This window comes from Gracilinanus agilis, chromosome 1, assembly GCF_016433145.1.
Source record: "Gracilinanus agilis isolate LMUSP501 chromosome 1, AgileGrace, whole genome shotgun sequence".
NCBI lineage: Eukaryota > Metazoa > Chordata > Mammalia > Didelphimorphia > Didelphidae > Gracilinanus > Gracilinanus agilis.
Genome location: NC_058130.1, coordinates 146,044,777 through 146,059,057, shown reverse-complemented (window position 1 = coordinate 146,059,057; position 14,281 = coordinate 146,044,777). Strand labels below are relative to the sequence as shown.

The 14,281-nt window shown below is 36.0% G+C and overlaps 1 protein-coding gene across 1 annotated transcript in view; it reads left to right on the top strand.

Moving 5' to 3' along the window:
• Positions 1–14,281, top strand: part of TNRC6A (trinucleotide repeat containing adaptor 6A) — an 81,048-nt gene that overhangs the window by 53,773 nt on the left and 12,994 nt on the right. Inside the window, exons 7-15 of the mRNA XM_044658136.1 lie at positions 177–257; positions 592–643; positions 2,741–2,883; positions 3,248–3,394; positions 3,558–3,695; positions 7,515–7,643; positions 7,748–7,825; positions 8,110–8,320; positions 10,277–10,408. Coding sequence (XP_044514071.1) covers positions 177–257; positions 592–643; positions 2,741–2,883; positions 3,248–3,394; positions 3,558–3,695; positions 7,515–7,643; positions 7,748–7,825; positions 8,110–8,320; positions 10,277–10,408 — 1,111 coding nt within the window. The remainder of the gene's footprint in view (positions 1–176; positions 258–591; positions 644–2,740; positions 2,884–3,247; positions 3,395–3,557; positions 3,696–7,514; positions 7,644–7,747; positions 7,826–8,109; positions 8,321–10,276; positions 10,409–14,281) is intronic.

Sequence of the window (14,281 nt, the reverse complement as noted above, 5' to 3'; positions counted from 1 at the left end):
ATGTTTTCCTTAAATAATAGAACCACTAGAATGTTCGCCCCTTGAGGAAAAGGACTCCCTCACTTTTTTTTCTATTTGTATCCCCAGAACTTAGTACAGTGATTTTATATCATGTAAATTCACACATACTAAGCACTTTTTTTTTTCATACATTACTCTGCTTTTTCTTTTCATAGGGAACAATGAAAGGTGGGAATAAACAAGATGAAGCCTGGATAAATCCATTCGTTAAGCAGTTCTCAAATTTAAGTTTTTCGGTATGCATGAATTTTTAATAAGTCTGTTAAATGGTAATAAGTAAAATATTATCTAATTCTGACACTCCCTCAAATCTCTAGCATAGTGCTTAACAGTTAAATAAATGTGCTTTTCCAATCCTACGGCATTTTCTTGACAACTGATGTTGCTCTCCAACCTCTAATGCAAAAGCTATAATTAGATCAATCAAGTTCCTGTTTTTCTTAGAAATACTATTATTTTCTTTGCAGAATGAAAAAATGGGCTAGATGACATGTTAATAAAATATAGCAAAAACTCATTTATTGTTAAGATTTTATTTATGAACTTGAAATGTACTTTTTATTGTTTTAGAGAGAATCACCAGAAGAAACTTTACAGAGCAATAAGATGGACTTATCTGGAGGTAAGAGTAAAAAAAAAAAAACTTAAATAGTTTTATAGCTAATGAAATATTTGTAAAGTCCTTACTTAAAAAGAAATCAAAAGATTCTGGTTTGAAAGTAATGCTTCCCTCAAGATAATTGGCACATCCATTTGCCAACCAATTTGCTTCAGTCATCACCTCTTTATAAGTAGTTTCTAACACCCATCTCTCTTTAAAGTCCAACATTTCCAAATTCTTTGTGAATATCTAACTGGCACCTCACACCCTAAATGTCCATAACCAAACTTCTTGTCATCTACCCCTAATTTGCTCATTCTCCTTAGCACCACCATTTTCCCAGTCTCAAATATCAAATATCAAATCAGCCAATCAATAAACTATTTATGTTGCTACTCCCTATCAGTATTAAAATAATTGTTAATGATATAAATACAAATCCATCTTAAATGTTCATTTCCTAAAACACAGTTCTGTTTGTCTCCTTTCATAAAATCTTTTTCATGCTTCCCACTTCCTGAAAGTAGCATTTCCCAAACTAATTTTTGTTCATGAAGCACCTAAGGACTGTGAGAGCAAAATACATTAGCAGTGCATTTATGTTTCTCCAAAATGTCTGGGCATATGGAATACTTAGTAATTATATCTGTGATCTCATTAATGTGGACTTTCCTATGACTGGTACAGAATGCAGTCTAGCTACACTCTCTCATAATGATTCTTGTCTATAGCCTCCTATAATATTGCAAAAACCATATATTCATATAGGGAGAAATGTTTTAACATATAAAGGCATTGTGTCTGTTCTTTTCCCTAGAATGGGTTTTTTCATATGTAAAAAATTTCAATTAATGTTTTAAGGGAGAAAATGTCAATCACATTCAAATTTCTTTTTTTAATCTTCTTATATCTTTTCTTTTATATCACATGCATTTCCCAGTATATCCCTTCACCCAGAGAGCCCTCCCTTATAACATAGAATAAACAAAGGGTAAAAAAAATAGGGCAGCAAAACTAACTGAAATGGTTGAGGTGACAACTGTCCAGTGATAGTTGAAATTCCAGAAGTCCTATTTTGCTGACATTTGTCTGAGATACTATAGTCATCTTCATGATATAATGAGAGTCTGGGAATATCACTCCTGCTCAAGAATTATACTTGTTTCTTATTATCTAATGAATTACATTCATATTCTTTGACTGATATTCATATTCCTCCATAATCTGGTGTGATTTTATGATTCTAATCTTCTCACATTGCTTTTCTCTTCCCATTCTATGCTTCAACAAAATGATAACTACTGTCCTTAGAATATGCCTTACTGCCTCTATCCCTTCACTTTTATTCTTCTCTATTCCTATATCTTCCCTCTTCTTTTTTTACTTAATTCCTCCCATTCTACTAAAATCAAACTCATGTGCACTTTAAAAACATCAAATTTAATTGGAATCTCATGATAATGACCTCTCACCTTGCTCTTTTTTGTGGTTTCTTTGCACCCTTGTGTGTTATTCTGCATTAAAATTTTTTGTGTTTGTCTTACCTTTCTTTTAGACTGTAAACTTCATGAAAGTAGCATTATGTCTCACCCAGCACTTCATAGTGTCCTATAGTGACATAGTGACAGTTTTACAGTTGTATCTTAAGTTAAGAATATTTTTTAATAAAATTCTTTTTTAAATTAGGCAATATGAGCTTGATAAGAGATAAGAACTCGGGAATCCACCAATCAAACTAGTTAAGACTTTCCAAAACATAATTGCAAAGTATGTGGACTCACAGTGAAAGTATTGTAGTATAAAATCCTACAGCTAGAGGTCAGAATTCCCAGGTTCTAGTCACCCTTGACACTCACCAGCTGGGTGGCCTTGGGCAAATGACATTACTCCTCAAAGTCTCAGCTTCCTCTTCAGGAACTTGTTGACATCTGAAGTCCCCTCTAGCTTGATTACTCATATAGGTTATAGATCAGTGAAAAGGCTTACTTTTTTTAAATATCCTCCTTAAGTCAGAAGTCATTTTAGTTTGAAAACTAAATTTCTGCTAGCTTATGTGAAATTAACCATTATTTTGACCTTTGCAATCAGACTTCAGAGTCTTCCTTCCTCATCTGCTAGGAATGTTACAGGACAAACGAATGGAGATCGATAAGCATAGCCTAAATATTGGCGATTACAATCGAGTAGTAGGAAAAGGCCCTGGTTCTCGTCCTCAGATTTCCAAAGAGTCTTCCATGGATCGCAGTCCTTACTTCGATAAGGTAAGCAATTGTTTTTCTTTTTTAAATAACTTAACCTAAGGCACATTGTCATATTAACATTATATGTAAAACTCTGTAAGTCTGATGCCAGGATTTACCATTCCCATGAAAACAGCCATATTCCATTGTCCCTTTTAATGCATTTGCTTATCATAGAAATTAAATATGTGCCTTCCTATTAATCCATAGAAAATATTTTTTTTGCTTGCCCTAGAAGTAACACTAATCTGATGTCTTCTGTTTTCTACTTGTTTCCTGTTGATGCTGGAATTTCATGTGACTTCTCTTCTGTTCCTGGCAATGATTTCTCACTCCTACTTGCTTGCTTGGCTGGTGTTGCACATCTTTCTCTCTGTCCAATCAGGATGGCATTGTAGCAGACGAGTCCCAAAACATGCAGTTTATGTCCAATCAAAACATGAAGCTTCCCCCTTCAAATAGTGCACTACCTAACCAAGCCCTTGGCTCCATAGCAGGGCTGGGTATGCAAAACTTGAATTCTGTTAGACAGGTGAGTGCCTATATGTATATATTTTAGGTTTTTTCAATGAAATAACTTAGCCACTGAATTCACTTATCTGGAGCTTTTGTGTTAAAATCAGTAGTGTCATAGTGTCTCCCTGTGGTAAGCAATGGAGTGTTTCTCACTAAAGAATTCCAACTTCTCTTTATAGAATGGCAATCCCAGTATGTTTGGTGTTGGTAACACAGCAGCACAACCCCGGGGCATGCAGCAGCCTCCAGCACAACCTCTCAGTTCATCTCAGCCTCATCTCCGTGCTCAAGTGCCTCCTCCATTACTATCCCCTCAGGTAAATTCATTTCACTTATTTTACATGTGCTTCTTACAAAGCCTACTTTATATATCTTAGTTACTTAATATGCTTCACACATTTTAATTACTTAGAACTTTAAAGCAGAAGACAATCTTGCTAGTGTAACCTCTAGCAGCATCTTTGTATCCAGTGTCCACTTATCCATAGGATAAGAGACATGAAGACTACAAATAAGTGGAGGGAAAGCCTTCAAATGTAGCATGCACATAAGAAATTTTTAGTTGAATTGATAAAATAAGGTAAAAAAATTATTTTGGAAAAATTTAAACACTTTCTTCAACTTGGCACCATGTAGTCTTGACGCTATGATACCTGCAAAGTGGTACAGTAATTCAGAGAAGAGATAATTTTTGGTTAGAGAGGTTTGAGAAGGCTTCCTAAAAGAGATGACATGAGAACCAGATCTAAAAGGATTTGTAGACCAGTATAGAGAAGAGGATGCAGGGGCAAGGAAAGAGCATTGTGAGCAAAACTAACAATAGCATAGGTAAAGGCAGAGGGAGGAAGGTTCAAGGCATATTCATAGATTCTTAATCTTTCCAATTGCATAGCATGCATAGTCCAACAAAACAAACTCCAACATTGGAAAAACATTCCAGGTAAAGGTAGCTTGCTTAGATCACAATGTAATAAAATTTGGAAGGTAAATTGAGATCAGATCATGGAGAATCTTGAATGTCAGGCAAAAGAGTGCAAATATTATTTAATAAGTTAAAACTTTTTCAGCCACTGGGCAAAAGAAAGCATAAAGCCTCTAGTAAAGTGTGTGCTGTATACAAAGGACTGTGCTAAGTGCTAGGGATACAAAAAAGAAAAGTAAAGCAGTCCTTGCCTTTGAGGAGCTCAGTTCTTAAGAAGAGAAAGTATACCTGAGAAAGGTTTCAGCTGCAAGTCAAATGGAACAGTTCTATAACCTTAGTGTGCAGAAACAAAGCAGATGGTGATGCCCCTTGATCCTTATTTCCACTGAGGAAATCATAAGTTTCTTATGTTGAACCATTTTAAAGCACCAAGGACTTTACTGGAAAGAGCTTTGTTTCCTCAGTTTAGCTGTGACTATAACACCCACAGAGGGACTCACCAGGCTACATCTCCACAGGGATTGATTCCCAGGATGATGGCTCTAGGCATTGGGCTAGAAGCATTGCCATTCCCAAGTCTGGGTTCAGAGTCATGAGCTATCCCTGTCAGGATCTGAAAGGATGTAGTGTCAAAGTGGTGACAAGTTTTAATTTATCTAGCATGTGTTTCAGCTAGGCTGGCTTGCCTGCATTCCCAGTGAATGGCACTTGCTCAGCAGTTGGTGGGGATGGCTAGGCCTTTCTTCGCAGGATTTGCTTCCTTGGACGATGAATGTGAAGGGTAGCCTGGAAGTAGGGCCATTGGGGTGGAGGTGAGGAGGTGTACTGCCACTACCTGGGCTCTTGTGCTTATTTGCCTTTTGGTGGCATTTGGATAGCACAGAAGATCAGCAGTTGTTGCTGGTGGTCATAAGGAAGGTTGACCCCTTTTCTGTCTTGGGAGGCACTGCTATTCCTTTATCCCTTGGGTTTTCAGGATTCTGAGCTCTCTTACAGGGTCCACAGTAATGAGGTAATATTAAGATAATGGTGGTGGGTTTTATTTCCTGCCTTCTGTCTTTCCCTCAGAAGGTCATCAGGATACTTTTAGAAAAATTACTTTTAACAACATTGTATATGATAGATTAGAATAGATTTTTAGGAAGAAGTTGCTGTTTACAACAATTGCAGCAGAGAAGGGAAAATAGAACCATTTTATTGATTGTTAGGAAATGGTGACCTTCAAAAGGATGGATTCAGGGCAGCTGGGTAGCTCAGTGGATTGAGAGCCAGGCCTAGAGACAGGAGGTCCTAGGTTCAAATCTGGCCTCAGACACTTCCCAGCTGTGTGACCCTGGGCAAGTCACTTGACCCCCATTGCCTACCCTTACCAATCTTCCACCTATAAGTCAATACACAGAAGTTAAGGGTTTAAAATTAAAAAAAAAAGGGGGGGGATGGATTCAGTGGATCAAATATAGACAGAAGTGATTCTGGGGAGTTCTTTTACAAGAAGCTTTATAATGAATTAGAGGAAGAATTATTGCAGAATTAGGAGGATGGTTTGAGTTTCTTAAAGTTTGGTTTTTTAGGGATGAGAAGGCTGGAGTACCTTTATGTAGAGTTCCAAGAAACCAAGGGAATAGAAAAGGTTGAAGATTTAAGAGGGTAGATAATTGATAGAGCAGTATCCTGTAAGATGTAGAAGAAGAAAGAAGACATACTATTTCCCCTGAGACAGGACAGGTGGAGTAATAGAAAAAGAAATCTAGACAGAAAGGATTTCTGAACAGGAAATAACATTGTTTAGCTGGAAAGAGTATTAGATCTGGAGTCAGGAGAACCTGTTTTCATGTCATAGCTTTGTTTCTTATTACATGTGATGTTTGGGGAAAGCCATTTAAATTCCCCAATGCCCAGTATCTGGCCCTCTTCCTTAGGCCTGCTTCTTGGTATATAAAATGAGAAACTTAGATTAGTTTGATTCTGGCCCCTTCCAAAGAGACTTAGACTAGATGATTCTGGCCCCTTCCAACTTTAAATAGCACACATGTATGCTGAGGTCATTTCATCTGGTGGATTTTTTGGAGGTTTTTTTTACTTTCTTGAATGATGTTTAAGAACCTGAAACAGGAATGTAGAAAATCAAATACTGTTACCCAAGAGGGATGAGAATGTGGAGGACAGGAAAAAGGGAAAGGCCAAAGCTTGTTTAATATTTACAAGTGCATTTGTGCAATAACTAGACTTAGATTTCTTGTAGGCAGAGTAGGGCAGGGAAGGAAAAGTAAATTGATTGAATAAATCAGAGGAATAGGAATTTTCATGTTGGACAAAGACCAGACTGAGTAAATTTAAGGAAAAGATAGGACATTGTCGTCAGTGAAGGGAACTTTAATCTTGGACCTTGAAAAATGGAGTACTGAGTATGATCAGTGAATCAAGGCTAGGAAAGAATACTGAGTGCTAAAATCCTCAAGAAAGTTACAAGTAAATTGCCATCAATCACTGGATGAGAGAATATGATATAAATTACTTATGTGGGCTTTAAAAAGAGAGAGAATAGGTCTGGAAGCAGCAATGGGAAGCAAAAATTATGCCAACTCTCTTTAACCCCTTAGTTCCAAGAGTGGGAAAGGGAGCATCTGCATTGGAGAGGGTTACAAGGGAAGTTGTAGCATCCAGGAGCACCAGGTTTCACTTAAGGCAAAGACTTGGAAGAATACTGATTGGGGGGGGGAAATGGAGAGTGAAGGAGAATTTGCTCACTAAAGAAACTGGATTCCAGTGGACAGAATGGAAAGAAATTAGCAGCATAGTATACAGGGGTGGAGTAAGCATGGGAAGCTATAAGGGTGGGTTTTTGAGATAAGATGACAGAGATGTGGGGTTCCTAATAATTATAAAGAACAGAAATAAAATAGCCAAGATAAAAGAAGGTAGTTTTTATGTTAGGATCAAGTGTAGAAAAAGATGAAGATGTAAAAGGGACAAATGAATAGTTAGATTGAAAGAGTTTGCCAAGCAGATTAGCTTGAGTTGGAATTCCATGGTTTTATTGTGTTAGCATGACTCTGACAAACTTGCCTTCCTAAGTATTGGGCTGGATCTAATGGAGAATCACTAGCAATTTCTTGAAATGGTAGTTGAGGCAGGCTGATGAACAAGGCCAAATGCTGAATTGAATCTCTGATTTGAAAAAATAAAATTAATTCACTAGTTTGATCTTTTTTAGGTTCCGGTCTCATTACTGAAGTATGCACCAAACAATGGTGGCCTGAGTCCACTCTTTGGCCCTCAACAGGTAGCCATGTTGAGCCAGCTATCCCAGTTAAACCAGCTTTCTCAGATTTCCCAGTTACAAGTAAGTGAAATAATAACCATTGCAAATTTACAGAATTTGTTCTTTTATTTATAACACTCAAAAATAGATTTTAAACAATAAAAAAACATTTTTCTTACCTCAAGCGATTGTTGACCCAGCAGCAAAAGGTGCAGAATCAGAGAAGCATGCCTTCCGGTGGTCGACAACAGCAAGAGCAGCAGGTATTTTATTATCCTGAATAGTTTCTCTTGAATTTTAAGGCATTCCTCATTCTAAGTAAATAGTATGTCATATTCCCGTGTAACAAGGCTAACTATTTTACTGGTAGTGAAATTTTATCATGCTACAATTAAGTATTAAATGCCAATCCTTGCTAGAAATCACAATCACTTTGTGATTATACAGTTTTCTTGACCCAAAACAAGCAATTAGCAAGGAAACACTAAGTAGTTCTTTCTAAAGACTTTTTTTGGTAAGATAACTAATCTCTCTTATTTATTTTAAGGGTCGGCCTCTTAGTATGCAGCAGCAGATGATGCAACAATCTCGTCAGCTTGATCCAAACCTGTTGATGAAGCAGCAAACTCCACCATCTCAACCACAGTCGCTCCATCAGCCTGCCATGAAATCTTTCCTTGAGAATGTCATGCCCCACACTACACCTGAACTGCAAAAAGGGCCATCACCAATAAATGCTTTCAGCAACTTCCCTATAGGTGAATTTTTCCTTCTTAGTGTCCAGTATTGTTGGTTGATATACAGCTTCCTCACTTAGCATTACCTGGATTTTCCCTATCTGGGAAACAACATTCATTTAGTAAGAACATCCCTCATGCTTTACCTCATTTTACCTCATTACTACTAAGGAAAGAAATTCTCCTACCATATAATTTCAATAGGTGAAATTCTTCATTTCTGCTTGAAATGCTTTTAAAACAACTATAAACTTGAAGTTCTAATCCTTTCTTAGTAGGATACAGATTAAATGATTAATTATAATATTAATTGAGTGAAGCTGAAATTAGAATCTTGGAACCAGAGTACTAGAGAAAGTAGTACCCCACTGAAGAAGTAATAGGAAAAAATTGTTTTTATTGTATTTAAATTGTGTCATTAAATTATTACTTAGGAAACTTGTAAATATTGATGACTTTTACCTAGTAAAGTTACAATGATGTAAAATAGTACTATAAATGAGAAAATTGGGATGGGTGAAAGAGAATGCCATTATCAAATGCAATAGCCTTTCTGTCTTTTTTCTCCCCCTTTTTCCTGTGTCTCTAGGCTTTTATCCAATTTCCCCAGTGGAAAGTCCAGGCTTGTATATTTTCTCCTTTCTTAGGTCCCTTTTAATATTGCTCCTTTTATATCCCTTTTGTGCTCCCATTTTGCTTTTTCCCTGTATCCCTTGACGTTTCACTTCTGGTGTGGGTTTGTTGCTATCCCCATTTTGTTAGCAAGAACACATTCCATGGTGTAGTTGGGAAGTGGAGAGGTACCCAGACCCTTCTACAGTTGGGTTTTTGACAGTCCCTGTATTAAAATCAAATTGCCATCTACTTGGGATTCTTAGAGAGATGATAGATAAAAATGTTCCCAAAGTAGTCTTTTCCTTACCAATTTTTAGCATAGCTAAAGAATTCATTTGCTTGAACAATTTCAAGAAATAGTCCTGTTCTAGTGACAGATGAGCACCCACTGAAGGGACAGTAATTTATAGTGTGGTAGCATAACTTCCATTACTAGCAAAGGCATTTCCTACCTGCCAGGACCACAAGGGATTAGCATTCATCTCCAGTTCTATAATTCAATAGAGAAATAAGGTTCTCCATGAAATTTTGTTTTGTAACCCATCTTTTCTGAAAAGATCTTTATCTGTCTATATGGAAGGATTCTACTTGGCTAATGCCATCTTCCCAACGCTCATATAAATACCAAAATTCTCATATAAATATCTAATATAAATATTTTGGGGCATATATTTTATTGCTTGCTGAAAAATTGGTGAATTTTTAAGTGCAGCAGGAGCAGGATATTAATTTATAAATAAGTCTTATAATCTAACCAAGTAGGCAACATAAAAGTGTTAACTTTGGGTGTAGCAATATATAATATAGATAAAAATTTCTGAAAAATTAAGTCTGTGTTAAGAGTTATATAAAAATCTTGATAATTTATCCTTGTAAAACAAGCAACTAAAAAAGAAGATTCTGGTTTGCCATAAATCAGAAACATTCAGAAAAAGAAATAAGGATTTATTAGGTATTATTAATAAGTATAATTAACTCACTAAAATTGTTGGTGAATTCATAGCTAAGTGAGATGGTTAGAAACCTTTTATAATGGATTAGAAATTAGTTAAATTATATTTGGGCTTTTTTTTTTTATTTCTTCTCTTTCCCCTTCTGTTGGGTGATTTTCCTCATGACTATCTTCTGGCACTTTTGCATGACTTTAGCTGGAAGCCTAGTCTGTTTGCACTGACTGTCTTGCTTATGTCTAGTTATGTTGGCTGTGTCTTAATATTTTAAAAGCAACATATTATTTATGGAAAATTAAGGACAATTGAAAGCATGAGATTAAATAAATATGCTTTTTTTTGGAAATAGCATGTTTTTCTTCTGTTAACCTAACTTTTGTAAGTTAAATCTTTTTTTTTTTAATTATCTTAGGCTTGAATTCAAACTTGAATGTAAACATGGATATGAACAGTATTAAAGAGCCACAGTCAAGACTGAGGAAATGGACTACAGTGGACAGCATTTCTGTGAACACATCATTGGATCAAAATTCCAGCAAACATGGTATAAAATATATTGTTGCATTTTTTACTTGATGATATTATGCTGATGTTACTTCAAGCCAGATTTTTCCACTCTATCAGATTGTTTCTGTTTACATCAACCCCGTACCAACATCAGTAGACCTTCCTTATAACAAGGAAAATTGTAAAACAAAACTGACCAAACACTGACCATCTCTGACATCTGGCCATATTCTGCTCCATATTTCTTCATCTCTTTAAGGAAAAGCAGTTGCCATTCTTAATCCCTTTCACTTTATCAAGGACAAGATAGTTATTAAAACTACATTGCTCAGCTTCATTTTAGTATTTTCATCTACATCACTGCTATCATCGTATACAGGATTTCCCTTTTTCTACTTAGTCTGTGTCAATTCATGCAAATTCTTCCTGTTAGTTCTCTGAATTCTTCATATGCATTATGTTACATCACAATAATATTTATTAGGTTCTTATGCCACAATTTCTTCAGCCTTTCCCTAGTTAATGGGCTATCACTTTTTTCCAGGTTTTTGTTACTACCTGATGTATTGCTATGAATTTTTTTCAATATTCAGCTCAGTACTTTCTCTCTTTTACTTCTTAAACCTCCACCAGTCAACCATTAAACATTTATCATATATCTACAATGTGCCAGTTATTGTGCTAAGCACTGGAACTATCACCACTACCACCTACCCCAAAAAAAGGAGCAGCAAAAAATTAGTCTCTGTCCTCAAGGAGCTTACAATCTAATGGGAGAAACCACATGCAAACATCTATGTACAAACAAACTATAAAGAGTAAATGACCATTGGCAAGAAGGCACAAGAATCTAGTAGGATTGAGAAAGACTTCCTGTCCAAAGTAGAATATAAGCTGCGACTTGAAACCAGAAAATGAAGATGAGATGGAAGAGAATCCCATTTATGAAAAATAGCCATTGAAAAATGCCTAGATTTGGGGAAATGGAGTATCTTGCTCAAAGAACAGCTAGAAGGCCAATGTCACTGGATCATAGACTACATGCATGTGAGAAGCAAGGAAGGAGGGGACCAGGGGGCAATGGGGGAAGGAAGGTGTAAAAAGTTTGGAGAGATTGGGGAGAGCTAAGTTATGAAGAGCTTTGAATGTGGGTAGCGTTCTTTTCCATAAATCCCTCAAAATTGTCCTGGATCATTGCATTGCTGCTAGTACAGAAGTTGATTACATTCGATTTTACCACAGTGTATCAGTCTCTGTATACAATGTTCTTTTGGCTCTGCTCCTTTCACTCTGCATCAATTCCTGGAGGTCTTTCCAGTCCACATGGAATGCCTCCAGTTTATTATTCCTTTGAGCACAATATTTTCCATCACCAACATATACCATAATTTGTTCAGCCATTCCCCGATCAATGGACACTCCCTCATTTTCCAATTTTTTGCCACCACAAAAAGCGTAGCTATAAATATTTTCGTACAAGTCTATTTATGATCTCTTTGAGGTAAAAACCCAGCAATGCTATGGCTGTATTGAAGGGCAGGCAGTCTTTTAGAGCTCTTTGGGCATAGTTCCAAATTGCCATTTAGAATGGTTGGATCAATTCACAATTCCACCAGCAATGCATTAATGTCCCAATTTTGCCACATCCCTTCCACCATTCATTACTCTCCCCTGCTATCATTTTAGCCAATCTGCTAGATATGAGGTGATACCTCAGAGTTGTTTTGATTTGCATTTCTCTAATTATTAGAGATTTAGAACACTTTCTCATGTGCTTATTGATAGTTTTGATTTCTTTATCTGAAAATTACCTATTCATGTCCCTTGCCCATTTATCAATTGGGGAATGGCTTGATTTTTTTATAATTGTTTTAGCTCCTTATATATTTGAGTAATTAGACCTCTGTCAGAGTTTTTTGTTATAAAGATTTTTTTCCCAGTTTGTTGTTTCCCTTCTGATTTTGGTTGCATTGTTTTTGTTTGTACAAAAACTTTTAAATTTAATATAATCAAAATTATTTATTTTACATTTTGTAATTTTTTCTAACTCTTGCTTGGTTTTAAAATCTTCCCTTTCCCATAGATCTGAGAGGTATACTATTCTATGTTCACCTAATTTTCTTATACAGAATATTCTTGAGATAGAAAGCAGAAGAATTGGATTCAGTGGGGCCACTCTTTTCAAATAGTAGTTCTTCTTTCCAAGAGTCATGGGAGATTCAAAAAAATCCCTTTTTCACTTCTCTACTAGTAGCAATGCAATGATCCAAGACATTTCTGAAGGACCTATGAGAAAGAACACTATCCACATCCAGAAAAAGAACTGTGGGAGTAGAAAAACAGAAGAAAAACAACTGCTTGATCACGTGGGTTGATGGGGATATAATTGGGGATGTAGACTCTAAATGATCACTCTAGTGCAAATATCAATAATATGGAAATAGTTGTGGATCAATGACACATGTAAAATCCAGTAGAATTGCACGTTGGGTACAGAAGAGGAGGGGAAGGAAAGAACATAAATCATGTAACCATGGAAAAATTCTCTTAATCAATTAAATAATTTTAATCTCCTTTTCCTTTTCAACAATTAGAAGTTTTTAACTTTATTAGTAAAATTTTCCTTGTCCTGAAAAAAAATGAAACATACATAATAATCTCAAAATGTTAGGTATAAGCATATATTTCTCCCAAATTTGGCACATATATATGCATTTTCTTTCAAAACATCCTTTACTACAAGTATTTGTTGGTTCCTTATATTACATAACTTATTCTAAAGGAAAGCAAGTTACACTTACCAGGGAGATTGAAGCCATAACTAGGCCTACTGTATCTCTGTTTTTGCTGTGCTGTTCCTGATTTTATCCTCAGATATATACAGTTCAACCAAAAATTTGAAGTCAGGATTGGGCTTTGAAGGTCCAGTATTTCATGTTGCTGGAAAAAAATAAAGCTTCCTTCAAAGTAATTAGGCCATCAAAACTCCAATGTTAAAAAACCTTGGCAGAAAAACAATTTCTAATTCAGTGAGAATTTTATTAAGCACCTACTGTGTGTTGAAACAGAACAAAAAAAAATACAGAGATCCACAGTAACTAATAAAATGTAGAAGTGAAAAGAAGACTAAAAGGAAGTTTTAATTCTAGGTGATCCAAAATCCAGTGATGATCAATCCAACAAGCACTTTCCATGAGCCAGACACTTATTTTTAAAAGAATTTAAAGTGAATTTTTATTACTAAAATTTTGTTTTTCAATTAATAAGTATTTCTTTTCCCTCCCTACCACCCCACCACCTATTTAAAAGAAATAGGAGAGAAAAAGAGAAAACCATTGTAGCAAATATGCAAGGTCAAGCAAACCGAATTCCCCCTGTACATGTCTAAAAATGTATGTCTCATTCTGTAACTTGAATCCATTGCCTCTCTTGCTTCTCAGTCAAGAAGTAGCTGGTGATTGTCTTTTTAAATGTTGATGTTATTGTATAAATTATTCTCCTGAATCTGCTCACTTCATTCTGTATTCTCTGAACTCATCCCTTTCATCATCTCTTCTACCATAATACTTTTCATCACTCCCAACCTCAAGGAGGAGTTCATACCATTTTTGGTTAAGTAATGGTATTAAATTCTTCCTTGTAGGGGGCAGCTGGGTAGCTCAGTGGATTGAGAGCCAGACCTAGAGACAGGAGGTCCTAGGTTCAAATCCGGCCTCAGATACTTCCCAGCTGTGTGACCCTGGGCAAGTCACTTGACCCCCATTGCCTACCCTTACCACTCTTCCACCTATAAGTCAATACACAGAAGTTAAGGGTTTAAAAAAAAAAAAAGCCTATAGATAGATAAATTCTTCCTTGTATGCCTCTATGTAGTCTGGGTGTCCCAAAAGTTTTAGTGTAGTTTTAAGCT